The sequence below is a fragment of the Oikopleura dioica genome, chromosome XSR (genome assembly GCF_907165135.1).
Source record: "Oikopleura dioica chromosome XSR, OKI2018_I68_1.0, whole genome shotgun sequence".
Lineage (NCBI taxonomy): Eukaryota > Metazoa > Chordata > Appendicularia > Copelata > Oikopleuridae > Oikopleura > Oikopleura dioica.
Window position 1 is genome coordinate 11454295 of NC_137294.1, and position 19324 is coordinate 11473618.

The 19324-nt window shown below is 40.0% G+C and overlaps 5 protein-coding genes across 5 annotated transcripts in view; 3 read left to right on the forward strand and 2 right to left on the reverse strand.

Annotated features, from left to right (window-relative positions):
* The window catches only part of LOC145709345 (DNA repair protein RAD50.L-like), a 75324-nt gene that overhangs the window by 22525 nt on the left and 33475 nt on the right, over positions 1–19324 (reverse strand).
* LOC145709587 (uncharacterized) lies at positions 8892–9539 on the reverse strand. The gene is made up of 2 exons (XM_081787271.1): positions 9286–9539; positions 8892–9238 (listed from the first exon to the last, which is right to left on the reverse strand). Exons 1-2 carry the CDS (start codon positions 9455–9457, stop codon positions 8967–8969), a joined length of 444 nt encoding a protein of 147 aa, XP_081643397.1. The 5' UTR covers positions 9458–9539; the 3' UTR covers positions 8892–8966.
* Positions 10260–11908, forward strand: LOC145708324 (extended synaptotagmin-3-like). Its single transcript, XM_081785983.1, has 5 exons — positions 10260–10318; positions 10365–10478; positions 10981–11154; positions 11201–11768; positions 11809–11908. Exons 2-5 carry the CDS (start codon positions 10406–10408, stop codon positions 11894–11896), a joined length of 903 nt encoding a protein of 300 aa, XP_081642109.1. The 5' UTR covers positions 10260–10318; positions 10365–10405; the 3' UTR covers positions 11897–11908.
* Positions 11978–12952, forward strand: LOC145708563 (extended synaptotagmin-1-like). Its single transcript, XM_081786247.1, has 3 exons — positions 11978–12370; positions 12414–12647; positions 12697–12952. Exons 1-3 carry the CDS (start codon positions 12014–12016, stop codon positions 12883–12885), a joined length of 780 nt encoding a protein of 259 aa, XP_081642373.1. The 5' UTR covers positions 11978–12013; the 3' UTR covers positions 12886–12952.
* Positions 14293–17475, forward strand: LOC145707430 (uncharacterized). The gene is made up of 7 exons (XM_081784955.1): positions 14293–14613; positions 14656–14914; positions 15099–15293; positions 15353–15455; positions 16628–16850; positions 16912–17071; positions 17170–17475. Exons 1-7 carry the CDS (start codon positions 14294–14296, stop codon positions 17425–17427), a joined length of 1518 nt encoding a protein of 505 aa, XP_081641081.1. The 5' UTR covers position 14293; the 3' UTR covers positions 17428–17475.

Consider the following 19324-nt stretch of genomic DNA (forward strand, 5'->3'; position numbering starts at 1 on the left):
GAACATGTCGTAGTAATGAAGCTGGAGCTTGACAGTGTGGAAGTAGTAATGGAGGACGTGGAGGGAACGGAAGGTGATGAGGACGTGGACATTGGCGTTACAGAGGTAGTTGAGACTCTTCTTTCACTAAATTGAAAGTGAATATTTAAAATTTCGCTTTTTATTTCTTAATGTAAACTTTATATTGATTGATTTTGATGATTTTTTAAAGAAGGGACAAAAATTGCATACCTTTCAATAACGCCGGTGGTTTCTTCATCGGAGCCAGAGTCGGAGCTAGAGTCGGAGCCAGAGTCGTTGTCGTTGTCGATGTCGTTGTAGCTGTCGTTGTCGTTGTCGTTGTCGTTATCTTCTTAATCATGGATTAAATATTCACTGTAAATCGAAATATTTTTTATCTAAAAAAAAGTGAGGCCAGAATTTGAAATGCTCCTAAATGCTCGCGAGTGAAAGAGCGAGAGGGAAAATTCATCCATGCAAATTTTTTAGAAGGTAGCCGATCTAGCAGCCTCAATGAGCAGATCGAAAATCTCAACCGAGTCAAGCAAAAGCTTGAGAAAGAAAAATCTGAGGCCAAACTTGAAGTCGATGAGCTCCACGTCAACGTTGAATCCTTGACCAAGTCTAAGCTCAACTACGAGAAACAGACTCGAAATCTCGAGCACATGGAAGAGGAGCAGGAGTCTAAGCAAGACCTCCAGCGTAAGTTGACAAAATCCAACAACGAGTGCGTCCAGTGGCGAAACAAGTATGAGACTGATGCTATTCAGCGAACTGAAAAGCTCGAAGAAGCGAAGAAGAAGGTTGTCGCGCGACTCCAGGAGTCCGAAGAACAGGTCGAGGCAGCTGAGGGATGATGCGGTTCCCTCGAGAAGACAAAGACCCGACTTCAGGGCGAAGTTGAAGATCTTTCTGCTGATTTGGAGCGAACCGCCGCCGCCGCTCAACTCGACAAGAAACAGCGAAACTACGACAAGCTCCTGTCCGAAGCTAAACAAAAGCAGGAGGAAGCCGCCGTTGAACTCGAAATTGCGCAAAAGGGAGTTCGATCTCAGCAGAGTGAGCTCTTCAATCTCAAAAATCTACTGAAGAGGCGGTTGATCAGCTTGAATCTATCCGACTAGAAAACCAAAACCTTGCCGAGGAAGTTCAAAAGCTTGTTGACCAGCTCCAGAAAGGATCAAAGACCATCCACGAACTCGAAAAGAGCAAGAGAATCGCTGACCAAGAACAATCTAATATCCAGGGTACTCTTGAAGAAGCTAAAGCTGCTATCGAAACCGAAGAAGCCAAGACCCTCCGAGTCTGTGTCGAGCTCCAGCAGCTGAAGGAAGAGATAAACTGGCGAGAAGCATTTTTCAACCGGCCGACAAACTGGAAGATGGGATTAGATTGGTATTTGAATCAGATGCCGAACTCTTACTCCGACGAAGTTACGTACGAAAAGACCCCGGACTACAATTTCCCCCTCGAGATTGGGGGATTTTCTCACATTTTCAGCAAAGCGCTCAATCAAAAGTTTCATTTAGAAAACGAAGGAGAAGGGAGAACTGTCAATGCCTGGCTGGTACTACTTACAGGGACATGGGAACTTTACAGAAGTCATCGAGATTGCAATGAGGAAGATTTTAGAGGGCTCATTGCTAGGGATTCTAATCTGTCTAAGTATACATGTATGTAGTAAATCTTGAATAATATTCGGATTGAATAATGTTACATATTTTTTTCATCATTATATCAAGAAAACATAGAAAAAAATAAATATCTTTGATAACCTCTAATTCGAATCCAAATAAGCCTGGTGAATTAAGCTCAGAAGAAATCCGCCATTGCGTGAAAGATTACTATTCTCGCTGGGATGCTCCTCTTTCAGGACGAGTTTATGCTCTAGGTCCTAGAGTCTAGGAATCTAGGAAGTTCTACGCGCCGTTTAATCAAGAACTCACCGAGAAATACACACATGAAAATAACGGCCATTGGAAGTGGTGAAAATTTGTAAATCAAACATCGTTCTACAGCTACCATTATCACCTGAATTACCTGAACATGAATGAAAAATGTCGTCGTCATTATCATCATCTTCATCTTCTCCTTCTTCGTTGTTGGCCTAGAATAAAAAATAAATATTCTGCTAGAACTCATCGATTCTTAATCGAAATTATAGAAATGAGACTCACCGATGGACTGTTTGGCGGCTGGGCTTCTTCCTGGGTTATCATGGCTTGCTGCACTAAACATCTTTCAAAAAGATGAAGAAGAAAATGGAGATGTTGAGACATTGTATCCAGTCGCTCTTCCCTTTCGGCCAGTCGCTCTTCCCTTTCGGCCACTCGCTCTTCCCTTTCGGCCAGTCGCTCTTCCCTTTCGGCCATTTGCGCTTCCTTTTCGTCCATCTAAAAAATTAGTTGGAATCAACTTCTATTGAAGCATATTTTCTCTGACTGTTTTAATCGGGAGACAAAATTTGTCTGCAAAAAGTTGGCAGTATTTTTAACCTAGACTCGGAAAACTTACCTCTCTCTCCCTTCTTTTGTTCTTGATCTTTTCCAATTCCAGTTGGAACCAGGTTACGACATATGCACAGGCATAAAGCAGCGCCCAGGAAATGCCGTCAACAAGTTCGCAAATCATGATGCTTTCTAAAAAGTTACCATATTATTAGTAAATATAGATTGGTAAGAATTATAAAAAGGTTGAAGATATAAAAAAGAACGAGAAAAAAATCATCACTATTGTAGATGATCTTCCTTGATTTCATCGAAAAGAAAACTGATTCCAAGGATTCTTATAGATGTCTAGCAATTTCAAGCAAATACAGTTCTAGAGAGAATATATGCTTTTGAAACTTTATGTTTGTACTCTTGAAAGATTGCCCCAAATACTTTACTTTTCGTGGTAAATTGATTTCGCCCAAATAGAAAGTAGCTCCTCCTCCGAAAGCAATGACTTCTCCCCTGAAAGACCTGCTTATCAAAACAAACAGACCAAAGCGGAAAAAGAAAAACTAGCAATCAAAGAAACAAAAAAAGTTCCAAAACACTTTGAAGCAAAATCGCCCAGTAGACAATAATAAAGCCGACAGTTCTACTGCCAAGAGCAAGCCCAAGAATCCGCCAAAAAGCGCGAACTTCGTGCCGCCTATCCGCGTCCTCCAGCTCCTCTGGCTCGAGCTCTTCATCGTCTTTTTCCTCCAGTTGAAGACGTTCCAGCGACTCGGAAGTGGAAGAAACAGAGACAAAATCAAGCACCAGCCCAATGAGATTGTCGAAAAAGATCCAATCTGCCAAGAAAACTATGAAAATCGCAATCAATACTGCTAACTCCGAGTAAAACTACGATTCAGACAACAGCAAACTGTCCTATAGGCTATAGCAGCCCCTCTCGTCTATCCGCCGCCAAGCCAATTGCTATTGTTCAACAGCAAGGTCCTTTTTGGACAGTAAATCGGAAAAATTTTTTTGCGTGCTCTTCAGTCATAAGGTCGTTCCAGCGATACAGCAGGTCTGAATAGTCAGTAGCTTATTTATTCTGGTCCGTTTGTCGTAATTTCGGCCAAAGCTGGTCTATACTTGGCTTCGAAATGGGGGTTCAATCGACAATCTTGGACTCAGCTTTTCAAATTTTATCAAGACCAACTAAGCATTAATATCTGGGGTTAGCAAAAGACCGTAAAATCTTTCTTGTTCATGAAAATCTTCGTTGTTTTCACTCGCACAATAACTGTAGATTTCAGTGTGTAAATGGGAGATGACGGGACGGGTAGTTGGGTCAATCCAGCCGCGGTCATCAAGCGAAAGCGCAAGAAGACAACTAGGGCATCAATCACTTCGAAGACTTCAACGGAGGAAAAAGAAAACCTCCCGAAGAAGCCGCTAAAAACATTCAACCCTTTCGCCAAGCTCAAGGAACAGACAAATGATCCAGCTAATACGTCCTTGGGATTTAGCTCCCTTACAGTCGATTCCCAAACGGATGATTCACAGAAGGACGAGAAAGCAAATGCTAGAGATAATGAGTTTCTATCGGCGCTGGAAAACCACGGTAATGTCACCGACCTGCCAAATATCGAGGACCGCTTCAAATTTGAGAATATTCTGAACGGAAGCAATGGCAGAAGCCTCCGAAATCGAAGAAGAACCATTGCCAACATGAGGTAAAGAATACAGTAAGGTTCGCTTCTGATCACTTTCTAGAGATCTTGATGATGACAGCGCTCGCGACGGATTCACTGCCCAAAACAACCTCAATCAAACCTGTAGCATCCCGCTGGACTTCAGCATCAAGTCGAAGATGAAGATCAAATTTTCCGACACAAGCGCTCTCAGACGAATTAAAAAGGAAGACTGGAACACTGCGATTTCGGTGACACCTGCTGATCCGACGAAGCTCTCGCAAAAGCTTGCTGCAGCTTGTCTGTACTCCGCTTGGCCCGCGACCATTGGAAAGAAATTCTACCCGAGGTACTATTAGATTGATCTGTTAGGACGTTTGTATTCACAACTCGTCAAGGTACGCTACTGATTTTGAACCATCGAGCCACGGCCACCGAGCAGAGTACTGGACTCAATTCGAAGAAACTATCGACGCTGCCTTTGACGCGCTCAAGACCAAGTTCCTGCCGCTATTCTACGTCTTCACTCGCAGCTACTCAATCGTTTTCTACACTCACGATGGCAGCTCAAATCCGAACAACGAAGACAGCCAGTCTCAATCTGCGCTTTATCAATTCACTCCAAAGCCGTTCCCTCTTTCTGCATTTGAGCTGTAATTGCGCCGGCGACGCAAGGGCTCAAAAACAAACTCATAAAAGGTATATTTTGACTATTGAAAACATAGAAGAAAACACATTATTTCTTGAGCAAAATTGATCTCAGATCAATGATCTGCATTAAACTCTCCAACATTCAACTGGTCATAATAATAAATTGACATGCCTAATAAACTCTTTCATATAAAAATTTTTGTATTCAGTAATTCTAAGAGGTAGTCGCGAGCTGATTTTTATTGAAATTAAGAATAAAGAAAAAAGAAAAGTGTTTAAAAACAAATGAAAAAAAAACAGAAACAGAAACCAAAAAAGCGAGAAAAATAACAAAACGGAAAAAGAGTTAAATAAATTAAAATCCAGTAAGTCTGCTTTCTTCTCTCCAGATCGTCAGCTCTTCTCCTTGTCCACGTCGATATTCTGCCCGATTGAATCGGATTTTTACATATCTTTTGCCTTCCCGGAATTCGAACTCCTGAAAAGAGGTTTTAAAAGAGAGTTAAATACTAATCATTTACTTTCTTAAGGAGGGGGGGTCGACGAGAATTTTTTCAGGGGTGATCGTAATCTCGCCTATACACATGGTCTGGATATAAATCTTATATTTTTGGAATCTACAGAACCTCCCGAATCTGTTGAGCCTAAAATCAATGAATAAAACTGAGATTAAGGGGGTGAAATTAACAAAATTGTAAAAAAATTGACCATTTTTGGTCAAAAAATGGCCCTACTCTAACGGGATTTTTGACCGATATTTTCTGGCCAGAATTTTTTCTAGTTTTCGTCACCTGATTTTTTCAACGCTTTTCTATCCACCAGTAAAATCAGATTTTGCCTATCTAATCAGGTTTTCCCGCATTTTTGATCGACGAGACTTTCACATTAAAATGATTGCTAGCAATGTAACCCTCAGCTTCTTCAAAACGGTTATTTACGATTATATAGAAAAATTCTAACTTATCATATTGAAAAGCTTCCGTCCTTCGATGAGTGCCCAAGTCGCCGTTTGCCCAAGATCTCCGTCTGCTCAACTTGGGGAAACGGCGATGTGAATTAATTTGAATTGATTGATCATATGACTTGATTTTATTGGGTTCTCTACAGTCAATCCCGGCTTCAACAACTTCGATCCTAGATTTTCGGACATCAATCCTGGTGGAAAAAACGTCAATCCCGACTTCGTCAACGCTGATCCGGGCGTCACTTTCTTCAATCCTAGCTTCTCAGACGTCAGTCTCGGCTTCTCAGTTGTCAATCATGGCTTTTCGAATGTCGATCATGGCTTCTCCAAGATTGAATTAACGTTTGAAAAGCCTAGATTTAAATTGATGATGCCCGGATTGACATGAGAGAAGTCGGGATTGGCGTTGAAGAAGCCATGATTGAAGTCGGTGAAGCCAGGATTGACGATGTAGAAACCAGGATTGAGAAGCCATGATTGATATAATATAAATGATATTTAAGAAGACATGATTGAAGTTGTGGAAACCAAAGAATGTTAAAAGATCAATCAATATAAATTTATTCACATATCCGTTTCCCAAAGTTGGGGAAACGGCGACTGGGGCAAACGGCGACTTAGGCAAACGTAGACCACTCAGAGTAGCAGCAATGCTCAAGTTTACAACCTGGGCTGTCGATTAGAAAATATTATTGTCGAGAATTGAGGGCCAATGTGAGCACTTTCCTTCGGCGATAAATTTTACAGATATTTTTGCAACTCAGACCCCTTTTTCATGCTTTTATCAATATTATTATGACCATCAGAATTTTCAATACTTTTTGAAAAACATGATTCTGCGACGTTTTTAATAGGATTAAGGGTAGGCTACGAGATAGCCTTAATTTTTTTTTCAGAATAAAGTTGACCCCTTAGGGACAAACAATTTTTGCTTATGAAAGAACAGATAGATACTGGCAGTGTCGATTGAGAAAATAAGGCAAAAGCATCGAGTTGCACCGAAATATTTTCAGCCGAGAAATTATTGCGAATGCGAAACTCGATTGCTTCAGACAAATTTTCTAGTCATAAAGATCTCTCAAATTTCAAATTCATAGCTTATATCCTTAAATGTTAATTAATGGATTTGAAAAGGTATAAATATATAACTACCTGTATATAAAATGAGTTATAAAATTAATGTAGAGGTATAATTTTTAAAAATTATATATAAATACTTACTGTAATTGTAGCTTGGCAATGATTCGTCACATCCCAGACAGTTTCTCCAATAAAAAATCTAGGGCGGATGCCTCTCCGTGGCCGTTCTCTGCGCGCTTCCTAAACAAATTTACAGTTTAAAATAATTCTTCCAGAATCAACAAAAAATCGACCAAAATTCACCTGCTGTTGAGGGACTTCTGGGGCTGGAATTGGCTCCTCATTTTCGTCCTGTTCCTCTTCTTCTTCGTCCTCGTCTTCTTCTTGGTCCTCGTCTTCTTCTTCATAGTCATCCATGCTTCCGGCCGCTGGCGCTGGCGCTGGGGCATCTGCGTCGGCGCTTTTTTGGAGCAAAAACGCTCCATAGCTTCCAAGCAAGCCGACAACGGTGCAGATGATGGTGGTTAACCAAAATGATGCCGAACTCTGGGGCGACCGGTTTGAAGTTTCCACGGCGTTGCTCATGGGGGCGATGATAGGATCGCGGGTCTCCGATTCACTTGAGACGATCCATTTGAGGACAATGATACACGGAAAAAACTGAAAATATAATTATATAAAGCCAGAATTCTATTTAAAATTATGAAAAAATACTAACGAATCTTGGGATGTGGTCCATCTTGATGTTACAAAAACTTACAGTCCTACACGACTCTTTTGAAAAACAGCATGTTCTAGAGATTTATTCCGCCAAATATTTAATTTTAATTTTGAAGCTCTGTTAAGTGAACTCTTCCTTGATTTCAATTTATCAAAAAAAAAAATCGAAAAGTATCGAAGAAAATGACCGAATCTTCCTTTGAAAATTTTATTCTTCTCGTTGTTTTCAATAAATGTTTTCAAAATAACAGTGCTAGAAGCAAAACAGTGTCAGTTAAAATTGTCCGGATCGAGCATCTGGAGCGAAGACTGATAACGGAAGTTTTTCTTTGGAAGATCTCTTCTGTTTTCGTGGTATTGCTCGTCCAACTCGTCCAGAATATTCAATGCGCGATTTGGCTGAATTAAGATTTTTTTTCAACTTGATTCTGCTGCTTTAAAAGTACCCTTTGAGACTGAAGCTGACTCTCGGTGGATCTGATTCGGTCGAAGACAGTCAAATCTCGTTCAAAATTCGTCGAATCCATCAACGGTATGTCCTAGAAACAGAAATAAACTATTCGATAAATCGAAATTTTACATTTTCAAGGAAAGAATCAGCCATTTCTTCGGTTCTTCCGACTTGGGGATTTCGTCGAAGCCAGTCTTTCACTTTCGTTTCGTAGGATCGCTCTCTCTTTTCTGCTGGAGATTTGTGTGGCTGTTTTTCGATAGAAAATTTACTTAGTTTTTAAATATCATCATTTATTTTTATCGTTTTCTTGAATCTTGATTCTCTTTTCTTCTCCCTAGCATCAATCAAGTCAAAGTCTGGAATTGGGCTCGGCATCGCAAAGTCGAAATCGGGAATGGTTGGAAGATTCAAACTTGGAAAGTCGACATCGAAGCCTGGAGAAGTCATCGTTGGCAGTGGCAGAGAATTGTGCTTCGAACTTGAGCGCGTTTTTTCGCCGCTCCTGGATTTCGGGATTTCTGGCGGCGGAAACATCATGTTGGAAGAGGCGTTCAAGTTGAACTGCTCCGTTGCTGTCTTTTCGGTTGTCCTGTTTGTTGTCGTGGAAATCTGGGAAACGTTTCTTCGCGAATCGGTCTTCGGGTCTTTCGGGTGTTATTGCCTTTTGAAAATATGCTGGCTTGATTTTTGAAGAGATTCAGATTGTATTCCACAATTTCTGGTACTACCAATGCTATGCATTACCTGCTCTTATTTTCTCAGAAAATGAAAGAAACAACCTTTTTTATAATTTTAATATAATTGATTTTTGTTACAACACTTTATTTGATCGACAACAGTATGTCATGAATGACTGCCAAGCAATTTTTTCAGTTTCGTTTATTGTTTTTGATATTTTCGATAATGCATCGACACAGCGTGTCTCATACAGAGATAGGGTTGACAGTGTTTCTTAACTTTCTCATGTTCTTTTATTCGCTTTTTTATCAATTCTCTCCCTGGCGGAGTTGGACAGTGGAGAGACGCTCGCCAGAGGATGGCGGAAGGGTGATATTGACGTGAAAATCGCTGAGTATTTTGAAGCAGGGGCCGAAGTACTTTGCCGCGTCCAAATTGTTCTGATACAAGTTCTTGCCACTGTCAGCTAGGTTCAATGGGCGCTTAAAAAGTGCTCCCGTGGCTGGATCCCGGTAAATTGCCTCTCTCTCGATCAATGTGTTGCCCATCAGATGAAGTTCGTTCGACCACTTGATCATCGCTAGAACAAGATTATATTAACAAAGAATTGCTTTGTTTGCAATTTACCTTGCCCGAGAGACTCAGTTATTTCCGCCAAATCAGGCAGATCCGTCCCTTCGACCTCTATTCCCGTCTCGGTACTGTCTGAGAATCTTTTTCTCTCGCTGGCTGGGGTATCCATGTTTGAAGCTTTTACGCATTCCAGGCCATTGGCGATAAGAGTGTTGCAAAGCTCCATCTTCTTTCGCACATGCTGGACCCGAGCATTCCCGGATGAAGGGGTTGTTGATGCAGTTGCTGGATCAGAAAAGCTCAAGTGGAAAACTTTCAAACGGTCTGATTACTTGCTTCGATATGGGCTCGGCAACCTGAGTAGAAAACCTGACTCAGGTTGGCAGCTTTGGTGGCAGCCTCAACTAGATTCGACCGGATCCTGGTTTTTGAAAAATGTTCTTGATCTCCTTCAACGGTTGCTCATTTCTCAACACTTTGGCTAAATAGATTAATCTCTGATTTTCTGGCGAGATTCGATCTTCTCCCATTTTTTCGAAAATTTCCTTCTTGACATCTTCGACGAGCGCATCCGCAGGAAGCGACAGATTCAGCTTGGTCGTATCTAACCCAAAAAGAAAAAATTAAAAGTTGTTGGCGATTCGTTTTGACTTGCCATTGACGTGGACGGAAAGTTCAATTATTTCTTCGCTTTGACACAAGTTATCGTCTTGATTTTTCATCTCTTTTGCCGGAATGAGGAAATACGGGGCTTTCAATTCTGATTGGTTTAATTCAAAAAAGTAAAAATTCCAAACACTGATTTTTGAAATGGCAAAATGGCATGCAAAAACCTTTCGGACTAAAGCCATTTTCCCTTCTTTCCACCTTCTTTTTTCCCTTTTCTGTCATTGAGACTGATAGACAGAGATCTAAATCCGATAAGTCATGACAGTTTTCATCCTTCTTTAGTCATTTTTATAGCCCTCAAAGGTTCATAAGCTTTCTAGAATTATAATTTTTACGGCGTCGTTTTCATTACATCAATTCAGTTATTTTTGCAGCTAGTCAGGGCGCTGCTCGAGTCGCAAGGAAGGTCTTGAGCCAAGTAAGATTGACAGAAAGAGAGAGAGCATTTTTTAACACTTGATAAGATTTTCTGACTAAGCAGACTGCTTCATCGCACCAAGCACGAATGGGGAACTGTATCCAGTCTGAGTCCAGCAAAGAGAAAGGATCCAAAAGAGCCCAGGAATACGAGACTAAAGGTAAAGAAGAAAAAACAACTTTTGAGTTCGCTTTTTTTTATTTCTTGTCAAATATTGAAACTTTTTTTTCGCCATTTTTTGACGATCAAAGAAAGCATTTTTTGTTATCATTGGAACTTTTTTAAATTTCTGGATCCTTAAAAATTTGTCGACGGCATATATTATTGAAAAGGGAAAAGGATTATCTCTAGAAAGACCTTTGAACGAGGCATTGAGCCAGGGCAGTACATGCGTTTATCGATTAACAGTTATGATCAGACAGATTCGCATCGCAAGAGCAGCGGCTGCAGTTCTAGCTTCAAAATTCATCTTACGTATGTATCATAACTAAACTTAACTATTACTACAGTTAAACAGCCCCTGGGCAAGATATCTCTTCCAAATAAATTCACAGACCTTCAATTTTTTACGCAATTGATTGTATTTTTTCTAATATTCAAAATGAGAAAAGGTAGAAACAAAAACCGGGAGTCGTTGTTGATTTCAAGCCGATTTTTTTCAGAGTCAACGAAAAGAGGAGAAGAAAAGTGCGGAACAGAAGCGAAGGAATTCGAATTTCCCACGCCAACAAGCGATAACTGGATAAACGCGATCAAGGAAGAGGCGCTCAAACAAAACAACAACAACGAAACTAACAAGGCGAATCTAACCCGCAGGCTTAGTGAAATGAGCAAAGGTAGGATCTGAAAAAGCGAATTGAGAGTTTCAAATTGAGATCAAAGAGGAAATGGACATTTTGGGCTACATCATGAAACGGATGTGGCCTTCGATTCAAGAGCACGTGGCTACGAATGTCATGGCTGGAGTTGAGCGAAACATCAATATTTCCTTGGAATACATTTCCCTCCTCAACAAACTGACCTTCACCAAGAGCAACCTTGGCAACGAACAACCTAAGCTTTCCAATTGGCAGATCATGCCCGTCGACAACGACGACGACATCATCCTCCAAGTCGATGTCAACTACGACGGCGACTGTGAATTCGCAATGACTGTCGGAACAAAACTCGGCAACCTTGGCTTTGGAATCAAAGACGTTAAATTCTCCGGCGTGATGAGAATCGAGCTCAAAGATCTCATTCCAACTCCTCCACTCGTCTCCGCCGTTGTCGGCTACTTCATCGCCCCGCCACACATCGATTTCGATTTGACTGGACTGGCCAACGTCGCGGACAATCCACTCATCAGCAAAACCGTCAGAAGCACTGTTGTCAATGCTTTGAGCACGCAACTCGTCAACCCGCATAGAATCGTTGTTCCTCTGGGTGCACCTGACGCTTCTGTTTACAGGTAGTTCCGCGGATAAGGGAGTTTCATCATGATTGTTAAGATGGCCGATGCCAAAGTACATTGCCAAGATTACAGTGAAAGAAGCGGCTGACTTGGTGGACGCTGATGGAGGTGGACTTATGAGTTAGGTTCCCAAGCTCAGTTTTTAACCCGTTGTTTTCGAAGATAAATTTATGAAAAGTATGCTTGTCGATCTTTAAAAAAGCTATATTGCTGGAAAATCGGACCCTTACGTGACAGTCTTCATGGACGCTGAGAATCAAACGAAGACCCCAGTAGTGGCCGACAATTTGAACCCGAAGGGATGTTTTTGTATTTCTTTAAAATCATTTAGGTTGAATCAAAATAGAAAACGTAGAAAGTGGGAGCACAGCGACTTCTTCCGCGTCTACCGCGAAGACGACGACATTCAGTTCAACGTGTTCGACAGCGACGTGGACAAGGACGATCCACTTGGGAACTTTCATCTCAAACTCAACGAAATCGATGATGACTGGTTGGACTGGGTCGATCTCGTTGATACGCCAAAGGGAAAGCTCTATCTTCATATTCAGAAATTCCGGCCGAACGTTACTTGTCCTAAAATGATCAAACAAGCCCAGGTGATTTGATATTTCAATGATCCGACATTACAATAAACTTCAGCAAGTGAATACGGAGCACAAGTCAAACAACGAAAAGAAGATTGTGCAGATCTATTTAGGCACCTTAGACGGGCTCCTCGTTGATGAGCCAGAGTACGAGGCAAAAACGCAAGTCTACTCGGCCAAGATCGAGGTCAAAGCAGGAGAGGTGACGAAAAGCTGGAATCTAGGCGCGGCTGCTTATGAGCCAAAGTTCAAGCAAACCTCTGCTCCTTGGGAACAATCCAGACACATTGTAAGAAAACTGTGCTAACGAACCGGGAACTAAAATCGTGTTTTTTTAGGTGGTGGATCCGGATGAGACTGTTACTGGTTCAATCGTTGTCGAAATGACGGCGCCAAAGAAGGAAAAGCGAGAAGTTGCTAGATTCGACTTTGAGTTTGTTGACGAAGTCGTCGAGCAAAAGTCAAGCAGCGAAGAAACGTCATTCAATGCAAGAGTGAGAGGCGCAACTTTCGCCCCGCCCAACTAGCTCAATTTTTATACGAAGCCTTTTTTTCACTGTAAAAAATTAATAAAGATGTTCAATAATTCGCTGATTTCGCAAGTTCAAAAGAAATTTTAATCTTTTCTTGTTGAGAATACTTGAGAAAGTTAATTAACTTTCCTTGTTTGAACATTTAAAACGTGGAATAATTATTTTTGCTCCAAACACGACGAAGGAGCAACGCTAAATCGTTGCCTCCTGTTGTCATCATAATCATTAGAGTTCAACGTACGAACTTCATTCATGATACTACGAAAACGTCTCAGGAGGTGCATCAGAGCCTTTTAGACATATAAAACTTTAAGTTTTATGTAATACATAAATATGATATAAGACCATGTTTTGATCCTGAAATTAAGCATTATATAAGGAGATATAATATCTCATATTGAAGCATATTTTCCAACAAGAGGTAACCGACTTCCTATGACTTGGGTAGACATGATCTTTTTTCGGCGAGAAAATACTAGGCCCCCGCCAAAAACACCTCAGGAGGTGAATTCAGTAATTCTCAAAATGAGCTTGTTTCCGAACCCTAGCCCTAACCTAGAGTAGTCGAAGTGTAACCTGAAGATAGCTTAGCGATAGATAGCTCTACAATTTTTTTATTTCAAAACTTCAAGGCATTTTGGCGCAAGAGCTAATTTTTCGACCCTTGTGCCTCAGGAGGTGTACCCTGGCGGGGTAAGCCTAATAGTTCCATTTCTTGGTTTAGGCCTCATTTAGACGACAATCGCAGTTGCCAGAGTTGCATCGTGGCACCTCGAAATCTCAAGTTATCTAAATTTTTGGCTTCCATAGGAAAACAAAACGGGGTTACTTTCTAAAAAACACTGCGAGGAAATCCGTTTTTTGATATCTATTAGAATAATTGAAATTTCATTCCATCATAATCAGGCAGTTATTCTTAGAATTGAGATGAATTCTTAGAATTGAGATGAATAATTTTTAGGGGGCGAAATTAACAAAATTGTAAAAAAAGTTACTATTATTGGTGCATTTTCGCGAAAATGGCCCTACTTTGACGGGATTTTTGACAGATTTTCTCCGGCCAAAATTTTTTCTACTTCTCGCCGGTTAATTTTTTCAACCCTTTTCTATTAAGCAGTAAACTCAGATTCAGGCTATCTCATCAGGTTTTCCCGCATTTTTGGTCACGGAAATCCCGATTCTCGTCGACCCCCTCCTTAAATATTAAATTATATCAGCTTCCTTTTTTTTCGAGGTAAATGTGAACTTTTACTAGTTAACGTTACTTTGTTTCGATTGCCAACACGGCGCTCTCAAATGAAGTCTCAATTCCTCGTCAACCGATTATCTGGATGCGATAGAGAGCGCTGCTCCTGACCATAAATTTGACCATTTTTTCCGAAATTCTTGTGAAAACTTAACGATGAAACTTTTTCATTTTCTTTTCGCTGAAAATGTCTTCGGTGGATATTACCAGCAGCATCGAAAGTTGAATGCTGAGGAGAGAGAAGATCGTAAAGTGCTTTGCGATGCTAAGGCTGAAGAAACAAAAGCCTTATTCCCGATCGAAAACGGATCGTGGGTTTGTCCCGATCAAGGTCTTGGAGGGTCCAAGATCAGATGTCATCCGACTTGCGACAAAGGAACAGCTCCTGACTGGACAGATCAGTCAATTTCAAAGCCGAAAAAAGATGGGAAAGGGTTTATGGTGCGATGCGGCGACCCACCAACCATTGTTAGAAAGTAAGCCAATATTTGTAATTTCAAAAAATAATTTTTCATAAGAAATCTTCCGCTCGATACCGATCTGACATGCTCGGAGCTGCCAACCCATCCTTGCATCGCCGAAGCTGATAACACCAGAATTGAATGTGGTGCGCTGCATCTTCTTGATGGTAAAGTGATAAACAAGAAAAGGGCAGACTTCCAGGTTGTTTGCGACGATGGAATTGTCGCCGGCAATGTCCACTGCAACGATGGTCAATTCAACGCGCCAGCTTGGAATAAAGATGATTGGAAAAACTCTTGTAAACCCGAGAGAGAGGTATTTTTATTTATAAAGCAGACTTTACTTTTTACGATAATTCATAATTTGTCAGCTGAATAGCAGGATCTCGACTCTAGACTAGAAGTCTCTAGAGACTTTGAAAAGAATTAGTCATCATAGTCAAGATTTTTAAACTCAATACAAAATTGAAATTAACTTTCTATGATATTATGATATTTAGAGCGAATTCGGCCTTCTTATTGTCCACAATAGAAGTAACTATACAACTGAGAATGGTTTACATTACACGCAGCAAACAATAATTTCCGAAGATGGATCAAAGATATCAACTCCAATGATAGAAAATTCTTATGACACAATGTTTTCAGTCTTTGCTCTTATAAAAGATGAGCTTTATGTATTTAAAGGCCAACAGGTAGCGATAAAATTTCGTTATATTTTCATCAAGATTTTAATTATCTAAATTTATCACAGGTCGGAAAATTAAATGGCTGTTCGATCGAGTATCTTCCACTGACATTGAGTTTTAATCCCTCTTACGTCAGTGCAGCATTGCCAATCGATAACGACACGAAAGGTAAATATATTTTAATACAGTGAAACCCTAACTCAAGGCTCAGCAAATTAATGCCCCTTTTTCGGATAATCCGCGAATCCTGCTATCGAAAAAATCCAATTTTAGGCCACTTTTAAAATTTCTTGTCAGCCAAAAAAAGGCATTAAGGACCCCCCCATCAAGATGAAAAAAGTCAAAATTTTCAAAATTTTCTTGCTTTTTTGGGTAGTTTAGACCACGAGGAACAACTTTTATTCAGAAAATTTTTTTGATCTTATAGAAAATTTTGGCAGAAATTGACTTCAAAAATTGAAAATTAACATTTTACATTTCATAAAAATCTTTAGTTCGCTATTTTTTAATGGTAATTAAGGGTATACCAACCATAAAAACTATTTTTATCATAAACTGGAGTATAAAAACGTAATTCATGGCAATTTACGCAATAATTACAGAAAATTTAAATCTGGAAATTCGACTTATAAAATTTTAAAGGGGCTGTCCTCCTTAAGTTCGTAGACAAAAAACTCTCAAAAAGCAAACGGTCGTAGCTTAGGGCCTTAACTTTACCATGAAGAAAAATTAAGGGTATAACCCAACGAAAACCCCAAAAAAAACGTTCACTAAGCAACTTGACCTTTAACGGCCTGTATAACCTTAAATTTGGCATCGAGAGATCATCTTAAAGGGAACGGTGGCAGTAGAGGGTTCGATCTAAAGGATGCAATGAAAATTAAGGGTCTAGCTAAGATAGTTTTGGAGAAAAACTTTCACTAAGATGCCCTATTTTCGCGATTCTTGATGGGGGGGTCCTTAAAGACCATTATTAATGGACCTGTCCTTAAATTTGTTGACCTAAAACTCTTAAAAGAGGAACGGTTGTAGCTTAGGGCCTTACCTTGACCCTGTAAAAAATTAAGGGTATACCTACGACTAAAAAACGAAAAAATACTTTCTCTTAGCAGCCTTACCTTTAATGGCCTGTATTTCCTTAAGTTTGTTATCAAGGGGTCATCATATGGAGAACGGTTGTAGCCGAGGGTTGGATCTAATTGTATCAAATAAAATTAAGGGTCTTGCTGAGATAGTTTCTGAGGAAAACTTGCTCCTAATTTCGCTCATTTTCGCGATTCTTGATGGGGGGGGGGTTCCTTAGGTAAAGGTTTCACTTTATTCATGTTGCCTATTTTTAGCGCTTATATGTTTCGGATTTCAAGCTGGAAAAAGTTGCGATATTTTTGACACTGAGAACGTCGTTTCAACTTTTTCAACCGAGTTTGACCATTTATATGGGAAACTCGGTCACTACAATGGCAAACCAACTTCGGTTGGCCATCAAACTCCTACAAACAACGCTTGGGGAAAAGTTGAAGTTCTGAACGAAGACGGCTGGACACTTCTAAATGAGCATCCAAGGTAAATTAAATCTAAAAAATATTTGACCATAAAAAGACCAGATTAAAATTATGTATTTCAGATTTATCTCTCAGCACACCCTTATCGGACTCGAAAGTGGTGGATTAATCCTCGCAGGAGGGGAATACTATGAAGATCTCATTAATTATAACATCGTTACTTCAAAAGAAGTCTGGCTGTTGAGTGAAGACGAATGGAGTTTAGTTGGAGAACTTCGTGAAGTAAGTATTTTATCAACCCAAAATTGGGGCAATCGGTGGGCAAATATTCAAACCCAAAATTTTCTTTATTGACGAGCCCCCACTTAACATTTTTTAAGCCAAATGTTGTTGGATCTGCAATCAAGGTTGGAAAGTTTATTTACCTTGCGCCCGGAGATGAGCCATGGAGAGACTACGAAGGCGACTATCAATTTCCGGTTGAGCGTTTAGAAATCGAAGACGACCTGGTACTTGAAACAGAAATAATGCTGGAATTCGGCAATTCTAGCTCTTTTTCTAACGTTATTCCTGTCATGTTTGCGACAACTCTTGACTTTTGTGATAATGTTTGCAGCAACAGGCTTTCTTATTTGTGATTCACACATTTTGAAACCTTCTAGCGAAAAATAAAAAGTTTCAGTAACAACTAATCTCTCTGTTTGAATATCATTGTACATCTTTTTATTTACAAATTGAATATTTTAACAGTGAAAAGAACGAATTATTAAATAAGCTTATTCGCTTTGAATTTTCGTAAACTAAGGTCTTCAGGGTCTTCGAGGTCTCTTCGGTCGTTTGTAACGAATTATTGGTTAGCTGTTGAGCAGGATCTACAATATTTTCTATCAATCTTAAGTTCGGATGAGACGGGTTCGAATTAATGAAGCTCTAATAATTTTTTTCTTGCAAATTACGTTAATTATAGTATCGTCTTCCTTTCATCTGTCAAATATTCGCATTATCTTGAATGTGTCCTTCAAGACCATCAAGATGTCTTTCTATAAACTGATAAACCAGACCATTTTAATTTGTCGGCGGCCATATTATCCAGAAAATGAAAGACAGGAAAGCAAAATTATGGGCCGTTTTTTTGATTGTGGCAACTGGGCTATTGATCTCTATTCCGATTTTATATGGGAAAAAGACGAAAGGAGAGACTCAATTATGGACAGACGATGAAGTCTCAACTAAAGAAACAGCTTTTCAAACAACGAGAAAGGAAGATTCGACTATTTTTTACACCAGAGGTGGTAGATAAGTGCCCTTAAAAATAGTGTTGTTAAAAGAGTTTCTTGTTCCTTTTGAGGTCTCGATCAGTGATCTGATATAAATTTAATTAGAAGTGCCCAAAACTATTAGGGATAGTTTAACCCAGGAATCTACCACCTCTGCGTTCGAGAACAACTATGAGAGCTCCATTCCCATCGCAATCGACAGAAGGAACAACACATTCAATCTCATCGTCCACGAATAAAGAATCCTCGACTTTTCCGACTTCAACTACAACATCGATTCTATCAACAATTTCCACAACAAGGACATCTTGCAATGGCTGTGACCCTTCGTGCTCAGCGATTGATTGTCTTGAGCAGGATTATGGAGCAGAAAATGAACGCAAATGTCTTGAAAAAGGCTGTACTTTCTGCCAAATGCCTGATGGTAAACCATGGTGTTATTATACAGAAGGAATGGATATTCCTGGACAAAATTGTCATGATTGCAATTGTCTCGAAAGAGTTAGCTGCAACAGATACGACGAGAATAGTTGCAAGTCATCTGGATGTCACTGGTGTCCACGTGAGGGAGAGCACCCATGTATCTATGGAAACTTTCAAGGCACTACAACTACAACTACAACTACAACAATAGACCCTACATTCAACCAATGCTTCGGTTACGATTGCGGTGGAGGCGTCTGTTTCGAAATCGATGATATTCCCACGTGCATCGACGCTACAATTGGGTTTCTAAGTCACGATAAGAAAGTAAGCTTCTACTAATACCTCAGCTTCAAGCATTATTTTTAGATGACAGTGAAGTGTGGTGACGGAACAAAAAACCAAAAATGGATGAAAACGAAGATGTTGAATGATAATGGTATTCATCATGTCGATTTTGAAGCAACGCCAAGAAAACACGAATATATTATCCATACTCACTTATTATACGCTGATAAGAAGCCAACACAAGCAATGTACTGCAGAAATAACACTGATGACAATTATACTTATGTCAATCATATACGAACGGACGGCGCCGATTTGTCAAAGTATGGAAACACATGGTTGATAGAACGAATCACCTGTGATGATGCAGAGTGTCCTTACACAGTCAGAGCAGCAGAGGATCAAACGAGAGGTACCCAGAGAATATTTCTTTTAGGTAGATTGCAAATATTTTTGAAGGTTGGAAAAATAATATTGATGGTGGATACAATTGGCTTCGAGTAATGGAAATCGACCTGAATAATGAAGACTTTCTTTGGTGGATAGA

Coding starts and splice junctions, on each gene's coding strand:
- LOC145709587 (XM_081787271.1), bottom strand. CDS start 9,457: ATGGAGCTTTGCAACACTCTTATCGCCAATGGCCTGGAATGCGTAAAA. Junction 9,239..9,285: donor AACTGAGTCTCTCGGGCAAG/GTAAATTGCAAA, acceptor ATCTTGTTCTAG/CGATGATCAAGTGGTCGAAC.
- LOC145708324 (XM_081785983.1), top strand. CDS start 10,406: ATGGGGAACTGTATCCAGTCTGAGTCCAGCAAAGAGAAAGGATCCAAA. Junction 10,479..10,980: donor CCAGGAATACGAGACTAAAG/GTAAAGAAGAAA, acceptor GATTTTTTTCAG/AGTCAACGAAAAGAGGAGAA. Junction 11,769..11,808: donor CCTGACGCTTCTGTTTACAG/GTAGTTCCGCGG, acceptor ATGATTGTTAAG/ATGGCCGATGCCAAAGTACA.
- LOC145708563 (XM_081786247.1), top strand. CDS start 12,014: ATGGACGCTGAGAATCAAACGAAGACCCCAGTAGTGGCCGACAATTTG. Junction 12,371..12,413: donor AAATGATCAAACAAGCCCAG/GTGATTTGATAT, acceptor AATAAACTTCAG/CAAGTGAATACGGAGCACAA. Junction 12,648..12,696: donor GGGAACAATCCAGACACATT/GTAAGAAAACTG, acceptor GTGTTTTTTTAG/GTGGTGGATCCGGATGAGAC.
- LOC145707430 (XM_081784955.1), top strand. CDS start 14,294: ATGAAACTTTTTCATTTTCTTTTCGCTGAAAATGTCTTCGGTGGATAT. Junction 15,294..15,352: donor ATGTATTTAAAGGCCAACAG/GTAGCGATAAAA, acceptor AATTTATCACAG/GTCGGAAAATTAAATGGCTG. Junction 17,072..17,169: donor TAGTTGGAGAACTTCGTGAA/GTAAGTATTTTA, acceptor ACATTTTTTAAG/CCAAATGTTGTTGGATCTGC.